The sequence below is a fragment of the Oenanthe melanoleuca genome, chromosome 5 (assembly GCF_029582105.1).
Source record: "Oenanthe melanoleuca isolate GR-GAL-2019-014 chromosome 5, OMel1.0, whole genome shotgun sequence".
Classification (NCBI taxonomy): Eukaryota; Metazoa; Chordata; class Aves; order Passeriformes; family Muscicapidae; genus Oenanthe; species Oenanthe melanoleuca.
The window spans coordinates 22,988,100-23,001,859 of NC_079339.1; the positions used below are offsets into that span (position 1 = coordinate 22,988,100).

The window sequence follows — 13,760 nt, forward strand, 5'->3', positions numbered from 1 at the left end:
ATCTGTGTGAGGGAGGCTGAAAGCCTCCTGTCCACTGTTCCCATTATACTGCCTTTGAACGTCCTTCAGCTAGAACTGGATTAAACCCTGCTCTGATACTTCCTCCTGAGGACCAAGAGGCTATACTGCAGTAAGTGTACTGTGGCAGTGATGACCTGCAGCTCAGACAGCATCCCTGGTTCTTGCCTGCGCAGCCAGTGAACAGCCTTGTTAGAGTTTGAAACTTTTGAATATGCATTTTGCAAGGGTGAACACAAGTCACACATGAATGATGTTTTAACTTCATCACTTAAACTTAAAGCTTCAAGAGTTAACACCATTGCTGGTCCATGTATGTGAGGGAATCAGTCAGGTCATTAGTCAATTCAAGGTTTCATCCACTGAGCAAGTCTTTCAGTACTTTTAATGCCAGTTGAGAATTACAACTTCCATTTAAAAATTACACTTTTCATAAATACACTGACTTTAGCATTAAGTATCTTACATGCCACTGTATTGTATTTTAAATACAATGTAAACATCTCCAAATGCTGGCCATCTCATCTTTACCTGTGCAGTTTTTGGACGCTTGGGAGAGGGGCGGGGATGTGAGAAGGAAATAAAGAATAGAGGGATGAAAGAAAAATGCACTCCAAAGTACTTTGGCTGATGTTCCTGAGTTAGCCCTAGTACTTGTGCTGGTACCAAGGTCCTTAGTGTTCATTTTGAAGAGGGATCTTGTTCCAGCAGAACACGCGTGTTCTGGACACGCTGCGCTCAGGGCATTTGACATTGGAAGGGGGTGAGTGGAGAACTGAGCAGAAGCCACATGTTCCTGAGGAAAACACACTGTGGTTCCTTTGGACACTAATATTAGAGGGGGTTGTACATCTGCTATTTTAGCAGTAGTGTTATTTGAGCTCAGTGAGAAGAGTTACTCATCTCCTTTCACAGAACAGGAGTTGCACCCACAAGTTTGTTCAGAAGTGAAAGCTGATCCTGGCAGCTCAAACGATGACATTTTGAAAAATGTACCGCTGGTGGAATAGTTAAAAAGCTGCATGTTGCATACATCTCCCCATTAAAACAAGGGTATGTTAGTTAGCCAGATGAGTAACCTTCACTGTAAGAAGCTGAGAAAAACTTTGCTCTGCTTTCCCAGAGTCTGTAGAGTTTCTTGTAGTCCTGCTGCTCAGTTACAGCTAGCTCCTTTTGGAAACACTTGAGTGGTGAGTAAGTAGCTGAATCCACAGCATGGAATAGCACAGGGTTCTGATTTAAATAAATTAATACTAAGAATGGGCTAATTCTTTGGCCTAAACCTCAGCTTAGATCAAGGTTCTTTTGGGAAAGGATGGCCTGAGCCAACACTAGACATGCCTGTTGCAAAAGTGTTCAAGCCAACTTCACTTAGCTCCTTGCCCTAAATTGGGTCTGAATGACACAGACCTGCAGCAATAGAGTTGGTGCGTAAACATCCCTTACAACTGGACAATAACAGGACCATGGAGGTACAGTTCAAAAAACAGCACAAAAAAAGACACAATCTTGGACTTAATCCCTTGTAAACAGAAGAAAAACGAATTGAAAGAACTGTCCCCCTTAAACCATCAATGATCAAGTTGCCAATAATTCAAACCTGGAGTTACTTGCAATGTCCGTGTCTGCGACTGGAGGCTGCAGCAGTGTCCCATGGGCTGGCATTTCAACAGCTCTGGCACTGCTCTCCACACGCTGACATGCCACCTCTTCCTGGTGTTAACCCACAGCTCTGCCCAGGCTGCACTTTCCAGAGTCTCCTCACTCCCTCTGGGGTCACACGGCCCCATTTTCTTGTCTGGGTTTTTGTACGGATGCCCGGGAGGTGTTGAGTGATGGGGCCAATGTGCAGAGGAACCCAGCCAGCAGGGTGAGGCCCAGGCCCCCCCAGGCACAGAACATGGACCAGCCATAGCCATGACTGATGTCCTCTGGCAGCCCATAGACGTAGCGAGGATAGCGGGATAACTCAAAATTGATCCCAGCTACGCATGTGCAGAGTGAGATGATACAGCAAGTACCTGCAGGAGAAAAGCAGAGGGTTCTACACTGCCCTCAGAAAGGTTAATTACACTCTGGTTTTTCCCCTCAGTATTTGCAAAGTCATGAATTTTCAAAATCAAGAATTACCCTTGGGGTTTTTTCTGCAGTCCTACCAGTCACTTTCCTTATATGGCAGAGGAGAAAAAAAAAAGAAGGGAAAATATGTAGGACTGCAAGCCAGGATACCTTGTTTCACAAATAACCAGTATTACCTTAGCACCTTTCATTTCAATTTTGAACTCACAGTCATAGTTCATCATGCTTTGATTCTCCTGAGACTATTTCTAGTGTCTAATGTCATCAGGTTCCAGACAGTACTTGGGCAGCTTCTCCTGTGAAAGGTAACTAGCTCACTGAATCCCAGGGCTGCAAAATGCAGCACTTTTTGGTTTCCACTATGAACACCCACACTTCTGCCAGCTATACCCCAGGCCCAAAAAGCGTGCCCAGGTTTTTGTCACCTGCTACACATTCAGTGAATACCTATATAAAGGAGAAAAAAGCCTAAGAAGACAGGAGGCAGTCTAGTATGTCTAATATACACTAGTACACTAGACTCCAGGTCTATACTGCCCATTTTCAAGTTGAAAAATCAAAGTTCAGAAAAATCTTTGGTCATACAGAAAGTCTGCTCCCACCCACGGCAAACAGATGTAACACTCCTGGCAAGCACTGAGTTCACGTCCTTGTCACCGGGCCTGTGTCCTCCCAGGCTTGGCTGGTTTGGACTTTGCATTACCTGAAGATCTAAGCATCTCTCAGTACCAGAAAGGTGCTCTACATTAACTTATGTTTGTTTGTTATGATTCCTAGGGAAAACTGGGCTGAGCTGTCTGACAGGAGCCACACTGGAGCAAGCCAGAGGACTGTGCTCATTGTGCACATGGTCCCCGTGGCTACACACCAGCTCTCTGGAGCAGAAGGCTCACACACACACATTGGGGTCCACTGAGAAACATGCAATAGCCATGCAAGCACAGGTCCTGCCCAGTGCTGGAAATGGTAACTGCACTGTGCTGACAGTTTGCTGCACTAAGTAACTGCTTGTTGTGGTTGTGGGCTGAAGTTACTTTTACAAGGCAGCAATACTGAATGTGGTGACCTGAGCAGAAGTGAAAGGCTCTCACCTCCCATTAGGAAGAGCAGCCCAGCCACGTACTGCATGAGCTCCTGCTGTTTGCAGCAGCCCAGCACACCAATGATCCACCCAAACAGGATGATGGAGACTGCCATGCCAATGAAGCCAGCTGTCATCCTCCGCAGATCTGAAGGAAAAGGAGAAAACAAGACAAAAGACATGAAGATGGCAGAACCTAGAGAGAGCAGCCAGGGCAGAGTCCAGACAGATGTGGATTAACTGGTTCTAAAGTTTATACTTCAACCATGGATTTCTCCTCCTGCAGCTTCTTTGAGGTAGATAGTTTGCCCATTACACTGAAACTAAGGGAATCTATCTAAAATGGCTCTATTGTGCTGGGCACTGTGCAACTGGAGAGCACTTCTGTCCTGATCCAGAGAAGTATCAGCCAAATACTCCCCAGCATGGGACAGAACAGGTGCATCACTAACTCCTATTAGTACTGCAAGGGCTTTTTTTTCTTTTCTTTTTTTTTTTTTTTTTGGTGTGGCAACTTTCTTTGGGATAGAGAAAAGGGGAGAAAATTTTCTGCTGAAAATAGAAACAAAAGAAGCAAGAGGGGACACTGGAGAAGACTAAAGGATTAGCACATAGGAGGCACATAGTGTGAGCTGAAAAGAGACATAGTGGGAGGACAGAAGCAGACAGCAGATCAATACAATATTATGGGAACAACTCCAGCAACAAGCTCCAAGAAAAAGCTTGGGCACCAGTAACATGAACAGCATTTTCTTATCCATAGTTAAATTGCTGTTCTTGTCTCCTCCTAGCTCAGTCTCCAGCTGACCTAGGCTTTCCTTGGCACTGACTCTCACATGACAGGGGCTATGTTAAATTATGTGAGCAATAGAACAAAAAAAAACAGAGAGAAACAGGAGCAGAAAAAATGTGATTAAATCATCCTCAGTCACAGGCTACAGGTCAGTCATCTGTGTGGGAAGGACTTGGATATGAGGCAGCTTGTGGGCCAGGTGCTGGTGCAAAGACAAACTGAGACATTCCCTAAAAGAATTGGTCCAGGGGGTTGCATCAGGTCACTGGTGTGCACACAGAAAATTGCAACAGGATCTATCCAGTGATGCAGCACCATTTCTGTAAGCCAGCTAGGAAGTGTTGGTGCCCAGACCCAGAATATGATTACACCTTGCAATTCACTACACAAGTCTGTATTCCTGAATTCCCAGCTTTAAGCCCCTCCAAATCTCATGTCCCCATGCAATCACAGAGCTGGCTGCTTGCACTTCCTCACTGATCAGTCTGTATCTATGCTTAGAGCCCAGTGCCATGCTTACACGAGGTGATTCTGAGCCCCCCAGCTGACACTGCATTAAGGCATTTAGTGATCCAAACATTCCTGTGCCCTGCTCTGGGCTACTTACGGAGGGCGTGCCACTCATCCTGCCGGATGGTGTTGGTGATGTTGATGGGTAAGTTGCGAGGCAGAGAGCTGGAGGTGTAGTGGTACTTCACAGCAGTGCAGCGCTGAATGACTCCTGTAGAGAGACATCAGTGTGAGCAGCATGAATCCCCTCTGCCTTGCACTTGCTGCTGAGATGGCTGGCCCAGCAGAGCTCACACAGCCTTAACTCAGGAACAGAGCAAATGTAACCAAAAAAGAGCTGTTTAATTCAAAGGCTTTGGGATTAGGAGGGGAGAGAACCTACAAAGAAACAGTGGCAAAGCAGGTAGCAGGTGCTCTCTCCAAGAAGCAACAGCTGAAGTTAAACAGTAATGACAGTCAGGAAAAACATCTCTAAAAGCTTTCTAGAGGAACTGCTATGATCTTTTTTGGGATGTCTAGGGAGACAAGAACGTGGCCAAGTACCAACAGCTTCATCTCAAAGAAGACAGAATTGAAACACTTTGAAAATCTTGAATGAATGCTGGAAAGTGAACTGCATAGGAGAATCTTTTAAATTCACTCCAATATTCATTGGCTCTTTGCTTTACTTTCAATGAACAGCAGTACCCAGGTAGGCTTGTTTCCATTATAGCTTAAAGAAAAGTGTACCCCAGACGTAAATGTGAACCTACAAACATGCTCTTCTTGAAATGGATTTTTAATTTAGAAAATGGGGGAGAATAAACAGGGTTGGTGGAGTAGAAGAGAGCAACCAGAAAGGTAAAAAAGAGCTAAATAGTACAAAAAGTCCCTTTTAAACAATGGCTACAGGGTCATTACCACTGTTTGAATGTTGGAGCAGAAGAACCATTCAAAAACAATCAACTGGCCAGTGAGCTAATTAAGCTGGTGAACAATCACTAGCAGGGAGCTGCACATTCAGTGATCAGCTTTGCAAAAGACACTAGAAAACCCAGGAGAAGAACTGAGCTTTGTGTGGCTCCCATAGCAATGAAAAGCATGATTTTGTTCTCTAACAATGTTCACTGGGACTGTACTGACCTGGTTTCTGCAAGGACCTGCAAAGAGGAAGCCCCCATTCCACATGATCAGAAGCTGCATACAAGAGGCCCAGGCAATTCCAGCCATCAGGCCAGGGAGGGAAAGGTGATCTGAATTTCCTCCTATTTCAAGCAGGCTTCCATTCCCAGCTGTGCTTCCCAGCACCCCTTCCCTTGCTGTGGCTCCCTACCTTCTCCCCCAGCACCACAGAGCACTTCCAGCTGCACAGGATACACAGAGGTGCTGCCCTTCACCTGCAGCCAGTGGCCTCTCCTGCTGAGCAGTGCTCCCTCCTTGCACTTACCTCAGGACAAGGCTGCAGAGCCACCTGAGCCAACCATCAGCAAGACAACCCAGTGTCAGAGGGTGCCTGTTCATTTGCAAAGGCTGCAGATATCTGAGTTCAGAACTTAGGCCATATACAACATATCACAGTATCTAACCAAATTTCACCTCTAACTGCTGACTGAACTCAATTTCAATATGGACACAATTTGCATGTGTTGTTGAGAAATATGTATATAGAACAAACTAATGACATCAGATTTCAGATTATAATGCACTGCATTCATTAAAAGTATGATCTGTGCACTTATATTTCCTGATCATGAAAGTAGTACATATGAAGCAGCATTTTAAACAAGAGCGAGGATTACTATTTTTATAGCTCATTAAAGAAAAAGCAAAGACTAGAGACGTACATCCCTTATGATCAAAGCTATGGACTTCTCAGCTAAGATGTCACCAAGAAAAATACCTGCTCTTCATTATTCCAGGAATTTAATATATACACTAAAAGCTCTCCACCTTCTCTGGTTATTTAGAAAAAACCTGGTTATTTAGAAATTTTTGGTTCAATTCTGGTTTTAAAACTGTACCCCTAATCCTTTCTTCTCCAGAATTCAAAGTGCAAATTTTATATAGTAGCACATACAATAATATTAAAACAGCAAGTTTGCAAAAAAAAGTGCACAGATTTCAGAGCTTTTGCTCAGTGCTGACCTCTAATCCATAGGCTTTATAACAGCCTTTGATTACACCAGCACAAGCTGTTTTTCCAACAAGATTCCATTTTCCCGAGAGCACAGGTGGGACCCACTCTGATGTGAGCCACTTTAGGCAAAACAACTGAGGCCTCTCTCTGTAGATCTGCTAGAAAAGCTGAAATAGGCAGGCAAGAAAGTCAGGGACTTGGGGAAGCAGTGAGTGTGATCTCTCAGCTGAACATCTAAGCCACTTTCTCCCAGGAAATTTTAACAGACTCCCAGACAACCTTTAGTACCTCGATTTTGCATTTGCCATCACTAGTTGGTATTTCCCATTTTTTCAGTGAATCTCTAGGTCTCATTTGCAGAGATGCTATGCACTCAAATATGGCCAAGTACTCCACAGGACCACATTTAAAGTCATATAACACCTTGTTCTCTAAATACTCTAGAAAAAAAGTAAAAATCAAAATCAGGTTTGCAGTCCCAAAGTTACTGGTAAGTAAAAAGTGTTTCAAAGTTCCAATAAGTCCTTGGACCTGAGCCTTACATACGTGATATCACAGTCTATAAAACAGGGATAGCATGCTGCCCTCCATTTCAGAAACCTGCTAGCAAAGTGAATTCCCTTTTGTTTACAACACACTCAGACAAGCACCATAAGAAACCCTGCCAAAATTAAAATCTCTGCCTTTAGGCAAGGGCTTGAATAGAACAGAGTCGTGGTGAACAACAAGTTGAGTGTTGTCTGTTTTGGCACATGAGTACACTGGGAATACAGGACAGAAGGAGGCAAGTGCACAGGTCATTTAGCTTACCATAAAGCACACATCCAAGACAAAGGTTAGATGGACAGCCTGATCCCAGAATTTCCAAGAGCTTTAACAGAACACTGTGAGAGTCACACTGCATGTACAATTTTCTTGATTAAAAAATAAACATAAACTGCAATGAACTGCATCCAGCAGTGTCACACTGACACTTTCATGGCCCAGCTACATTCCTGTGCCTTCTCACAGCCAACATTGTTTCTAACATCTTGTCCTCAACATTTTTTTTTACCCCTCAGAACCTGCAGACAGGTTCCCCTTGGAACTCACACAGCCCTTGGAAGAGTACATGTGAGTGTCTCTGGGTGAGTCCTTTCTCCTGGCTGAACACAAAGGATGCTTGCTAGACTAGCCAGATACCCAGGCAGAGCAAAGACCCCTTGTTCCTAAGCTGCCAGAAACATGGAAACACCAACCCTGCTGTGATACACACAGTCTGTAATCCTGGGCTTAGCACACCCTGACCTTCAGTTTAGGTTTTGTCTCCAACTTTGAGACACGTGGGTTTTCTTTACATGTGCCAGAGGTTTATGAAGAAATAGAGGGGTTCATTTTCAATTCTGCTACGTGGCCCAGTATCAGAGCAGCTTGATTCTCACACAGCTGGGAGAGATCCCCTCCTGCCCATGAGCAGCCATGGCCAGTTAACAACTAAATACCATGTGAGGTCTGGCCCTCCCTCCTCATGCCCAAGGACCAAGTGGCCATTGAAGCTTCCTGATATTTTCCTACATTTCTACCCAAAATTGTGAGGAGCACCACAGCCATGCTTTCACTCTGTCCACATTGTCACCAAGGGCCACCAGATCAAATAAATCAACTTTCCTTTAAAATACCACAAGGAATCCTGTAACTCTTCCAAATTATCATCAGTCAGAAAGCATGGGAAGTATAGACACCAGGACTGAGCAGTTTTCTCTCAAAGGCCTCACTACAGCCCCAACTGATGTGTTCCTCTGCTTAAGCATCCAGTGGTTCTCCTCCCTTTCTCAGCTACATTGTGGTACCAAGAAGTATTTTCACTATCTATGAAATGTACCAGTCCCACCACAGAGACTTTTCAGAGCAAGCCTGAAAAGCAATAAAATCCCTGGTTTATCGACAGTAGTGAACCTTCTATTTTTTAATTCCTTCAGTGTAGGGATGTTAAAGTGCATGTTATTCAATGAGCCCACCAAGCTATCCTGTTAGAATGGATCTTTCCCAACTCATCATTTTCTACTGTCACCATTTTGTAAGCAACACTTTTTTACTCTACTAATAGGTAGAGAAGACCCCTAAACAAGATATAATAAATCCCTGTAGGACCTTACTACTTAAGAACAGTCCATGCAGATGGTTTTTGTTGTATCATCAGTTACTGAATGTGGAATCCACATAGCACAAGCTCTACAAGATGGCATGTAGTGCTCATGTTCTTACACTCAGAGAGTCTCTCATATATGTACAGAGATCCTCTCAGCTTCCCCACCAAATGGTTCAGTTCTTTGGCTTCTATCTCTTCCTGACTGCTAATCTCCATTATCCCCATGTGGCTTTTACATTATTTCTTCTTTTGCCTTTCAATTGTATTTTTTACATGAAACTGTGTATTTTTTCACAGTTCTGAAATAGGGATTTTGTATTTTAAGAAAAATCTCACATATCATTCCTTTCTTACATTTAAACATTTCCCACCTCTCAGTTTTGCACTACATTTTCTGACTCATTTTTTCTTTTTAAATATATGAAGTGAATATATTTTGTTTTTTAAAATATCCTAGATATATAAATGGATGCTTGTATATGCATCATTAGTACAATGCACAAGTATGCAAGTTTCCATGAAACTGCTTTGTATTAATAGCAGTAGATAAATACAGGACTAGAAACCCATGGAATTATCTATATGGGTAAGTCTATTTATGGACTTAAGTCATTTATTCAGAATTCAGGAAAGATGCAGAAAGGAAAGAAATCTTACTCCAGAGAAATTATAAAAAAAATGAAGACTATAAACCCAAACCAAAATTACCATAGAACTGTGAGAAAAAATAAAATTTACTCCTCTGTCACTAAAAGACCATAAAATTATCTAGATTTAGGAATGCTAGGAATAAAGAAAGGCATGACACATCACCAAAGAGCCAGCTAAAATCTTAATGCAAATTGAGGAGAAAGTAGGACTTCCAGCAGTGCACAGTAGTGCTCTTCAGGTCACACCAGGGGAAAAAATACCTGCTTTTCCTTTTCAGAAGCCCCAGATCTGGTATCATGCTTGAGAGAACAGCTCAGATGCAGCCACACCTGACCATCAGTCAGAAACGGCTGCTTAATCACAGCTGTCAGAGAAAAGACAGACACAGTGGGAATGAGGAAAGGCTGTTAGTAAAGCAGGTCAGGAGAAGGGATAAGAGAGTCATATCTATTTAAAGATCTGATTCTACATGAACTATTATTAATAATTTCCCTCTATAACATGACACATGAATCTTTACAGTAGCAACTGCAGACCTAATAGGCAAAGAACATAAGGGGAGCAAGGCTTTTTGTAGGGAAAGGCAAGGTCTTTTATTAGAACAGTTGTGAGAAAAAAGGAAATAAAGTAGACAGAAAACATTTGGGGTTTAGAGTCCTTCCAGTTTCACGCATCAAACACTGAAGAAGACCATTCACCACCCTGTAATGCCCTGCATGTAGAGTGGAGACTCTGGCCTCTCTGTGACTTGTTGTAGTGTTGAAAAAATACCTCAGAAAGAGAAGTATTGAGGACCAAACTAGTATTTTTTCCCACCCCTTCCCCCATCTTAGCTAATCTCAGTGGGAGCTGAAAGCATTTTGCTTGATGTGAAGCAAAAAAATAGATAAATATTTTACACGACAGCCACAATTAATAGAAAGAAATTAATGAGTTCCCTTTTAGTGAAAGGATTTCAGCATGGAAACAAAAATGAAGTCGCATAAAATGGACCCTAGGAGAATAAACAGAGAAAGAAGCTAAGCACACAGCACTAGAGTTTCAAGAAGAGTCACTGCTGTGCATTGGAAAGAAGGGACAAAGACGAGCTGAGATTCACAGTGCCAGTCTATCCAGCCTCTGCTGTGCAGGACTGGCGTCACAGTTGGAAGCCAAGCTGAAGAACTGCTCTCGCTTTCTTAAGATAGCATTTCCATTTTGTGCCTCAATGGAAGCACTTTTCCCAACTCCTACTCCCTCTGTGCTAATATGTACCTGCTGGAACACGAAGTCCTGTTATTTATCATTAACCATACATAACCCGTTGACTTCATGGGTCAGCCTGCTACGCTGTTAGTACCATCAAATGCAGGACTTTTATTTATACTTCATGGCCTGCTTGGCTTTGTACCATGTGCCACAATAGTAGAAGATCCATAGCTTTCTCTCCTGTCACCCTGGGGGCCCTGAGTGACATCTGCCACCACGAAAGCCTGGCGATCTACCGCAGCAATGAGAACTCCCTCGTGCTAGAATGGGAACAACAGGTCCCTTTCACCTTGCTGCAAAAACCACAGCGCCATAAACAACACCGCACGCTTCTCAGTACTCAATTAGAAGAAAGTGCCGGGGTCGGGAGGACGCCCACCGGCAGTCAGGGCCCGCACTGGGCCCCCGAAGGGGCTCTCTGAGGACGCGGTCCCACCCAGCACTGCAGCATTTTTAGCAGAGAGGGAGGCGCACAGACCCCGGGATGGGGTCAGGGCCGCGCTCGCCGCTCCCCGCACGCCGGGGACAGCCACGGGCTCCGTCCGTGCCCCGCTCCCGGCCGGCAGCCGCGGCGGGCCGCGCCGCCCCGAGCTCAGCACCACGGACAGCGGCGGGGCCGCCGCCGCCCCCCGCCCCCGCACCTTTCCGGATGAGCTCCTCGCTGTCCGGCTCGTAGCCCGCGCGGTGGCAGCGCCTCCAGAGCCCCGAGACGGTGGAGTTGAAGCGGCGGCCGCAGTGCGAGTCCAGCGCGGCGGAAGCGGCGGCGGCCGGCGCGGGGGCCGGGGGGCGGCCGGGCAGGAGCGCCCGCGGGGGTCGGGCGCGGAGCGGCAGGTGCGAGCTGGGCGCCGACATGGAGCCGGGCGGGTCGCTGCGCTTGTGGCCGAAGCCGCGGCAGCGCTCGCGGTGCCGCCGCGCGTCCGTCTCGTACCAGGAGTCGGTGCCGATGGCCACGGCCAGGAGGGCGAGGGCGGCGGCGGCCAGGAGCAGCCCGGTGCCGCTCAGCGCCTGAGCCGCGGCCGCCATCTTACCGCGCCGGGGGCGGCAGGGGCGGGCGCTTCCCTGCAGCCCGGCTGGGGCCGCCGCCCGCGGCACCGCCCCCGGAAGGGACCGGCCCGCGCCCCGCGCCGCGCTCGGCCCTGCCGCGCCATCCCCGGCATGCGGGCCCGACCCGCCGCGCCCGCCCTGCTCCGCCGACCCCGGGCCCTCCCGCGCCCAGGGCAGGGCGGGGGGGCCGCGGCAGCTACCGGGGATGGGTGAGCGGAGGAAGGGGTGAGCGGAGGAAGGGGTGCGCGGACCCTCCGAGCCCTTCCGCAGCCTCCTCTGGCCTGGCCCGCTGGCTCGCCCAGGGCTCAGGGGCAGAGACCAGCCCTGCTCAGGCAGTTCTTCAAATGTCCACGGAATGCAAACACCACCCGCAACATCATTTGCTGGCATTTGGATTATGACTTCTCCTCCACCCTTCAGTATCAGTTAATGGAAAATAAGGCCCGAAAAAGCTGGAAAATGTCCATCTATTTTATACAATGAGATGCAGATTAAATCCAAGCCATTAGTTAATGCAGCGTTTTATAGGGGCACAAAATCCCTTCTGATCCCGCTTGTTGTATACGATTTGTTCCTCCAGCTGCAGCACTATCAGTCAGTCCCCAAAGCTGGTTATTAGGGCATTGTCTCATCAATTCTGGCCTCCAGATAAAATGACCTAGTGATATGCTATGCCTAAACTACTAATTTCATGTGCAATTTTGAAATCCTTAGCTTTGGGGCTTTTTTGTTGTTTAATGGTTCCCAGGAGAAAATGCTCAACTGCAGGAGATTCTGATCCTTTCCCCTTGGCACCACCTCCCCCTTGTCACTTCTTTGTCTCTTGGCCACACTGAGCACAACCTAAACACCCTCCCCAGCACTTCTCCCAGCATTGCTGCCCAGAACAGAGTACTGCTTATCTCCCCTGAGCACCCTGCCAGGTGGAAACATGCAGCAGCCACAGCTAGAGCTTGTTCTAACCACATTTCTGCATGATCCTCTTCCACAGTTTGCACTGGACAGATGGGATTACCATCCATGCAGCTGCACACTAGTGCCTTCAAGGCAGACAAATTGAAAGGGCTGCTGTCAAAAGAATTTTCTTACACATACCACCTAAATTAAGTCTTCCACAGCAAGAATGAAAAATAATTTTCAAATACAATAACTGCTCCAGCTAACATGGAAAAATTCTTCAATTGTAAGAGCTCTTTCCCAGAAAGATCCAAATATTCACATTTCCTAAGTCTGTAATCCTATTATGTCACCCTACTTTCCACATGAGCTCTTCAGGTTACAGTTTCAGAAAACAGGGGATTCAACAATACTATCATCTTAAAAAGTTCCCATGAATTAAACTCTAATAGTTCTCCTTTCTGTGCTACTGCAACTGTGCCAGAGACATTCTTCCCAGACCCTGTGAAACAGATACCTGATTAATAATAATTTTGACCACTTTTGAGAAGAAAAAAGGGATGAGGGAGAGAGGCTCATCACACTAAGGGCAGGAGTACCAGCACAGGCCAAGAGCACAGTGTGGTAAAATCCAGGGACAGAGATTCCAAAATGTAGATTACTGGCAAGATCCACAGACTGTGACAAGCTATGTCCTTGATCACCTACCTGCCTTCATCTTCTTCCAGCTCGTGGCTAATGGCTTTCCTTCTTTTTACAGAAGACTTTGGGAAAGAAGCGATATAAACGCACCATTTATAGCTGAAAATCTTCCAAATGAGGATTTTCTGAGTGTCTGAATAAGACATTTTCTGAACCCATGTTTTTGAAGGGTAGAGAATTTCCTTTTAGTCTTTTCTCAGCAATTGGAACACACAACCTTGGATGACTGCACCTTTGTCCTACATGGCAGGTATGCAGCTTAGTGTTAACTGAAACCAGATAGGCCTTGAGGTTTTCTGATTTAAAAGAATAACTTACTACAGTCAAGTATGATTACAAAACTCTCTGAACAGTAAAGTTACCATGCAAGCTTCCCCTGGAAGAGGAGAAGCTTACTTGGTGATGCTTTTCAGGGAACCCAGAGCAGAGGTCAAGAATTACGATTCTACCACACTGCTCCTGGACAACAGCTCCATGGCAGCAGAAAGAAGAA

At 45.9% G+C, this 13,760-nt stretch overlaps 1 protein-coding gene across 1 annotated transcript; it reads right to left on the reverse strand.

Moving 5' to 3' along the window:
- Window positions 1–381: 381 nt before the first annotated feature.
- Window positions 382–11,699, reverse strand: LOC130253737 (transmembrane protein 178B-like). The gene is made up of 4 exons (XM_056492582.1): window positions 11,266–11,699; window positions 4,579–4,692; window positions 3,189–3,326; window positions 382–2,039 (listed from the first exon to the last, which is right to left on the reverse strand). Exons 1-4 carry the CDS (start codon window positions 11,645–11,647, stop codon window positions 1,795–1,797), a joined length of 879 nt encoding a protein of 292 aa, XP_056348557.1. The 5' UTR covers window positions 11,648–11,699; the 3' UTR covers window positions 382–1,794.
- Window positions 11,700–13,760: the final 2,061 nt, after the last annotated feature.

What these genes read in the sequence shown, in the direction of transcription:
- LOC130253737 (XM_056492582.1), bottom strand. Translation starts at nt 11,647, where the DNA reads ATGGCGGCCGCGGCTCAGGCGCTGAGCGGCACCGGGCTGCTCCTGGCC. An exon ending in GGATGAGTGGCACGCCCTCC is followed by an intron (nt 3,327 to 4,578) that starts GTAAGTAGCCCA and finishes CTTTTCCTTCAG; the next exon opens with ATCTGCGGAGGATGACAGCT. An exon ending in GCTGCTCTTCCTAATGGGAG is followed by an intron (nt 2,040 to 3,188) that starts GTGAGAGCCTTT and finishes TTTCTCCTGCAG; the next exon opens with GTACTTGCTGTATCATCTCA.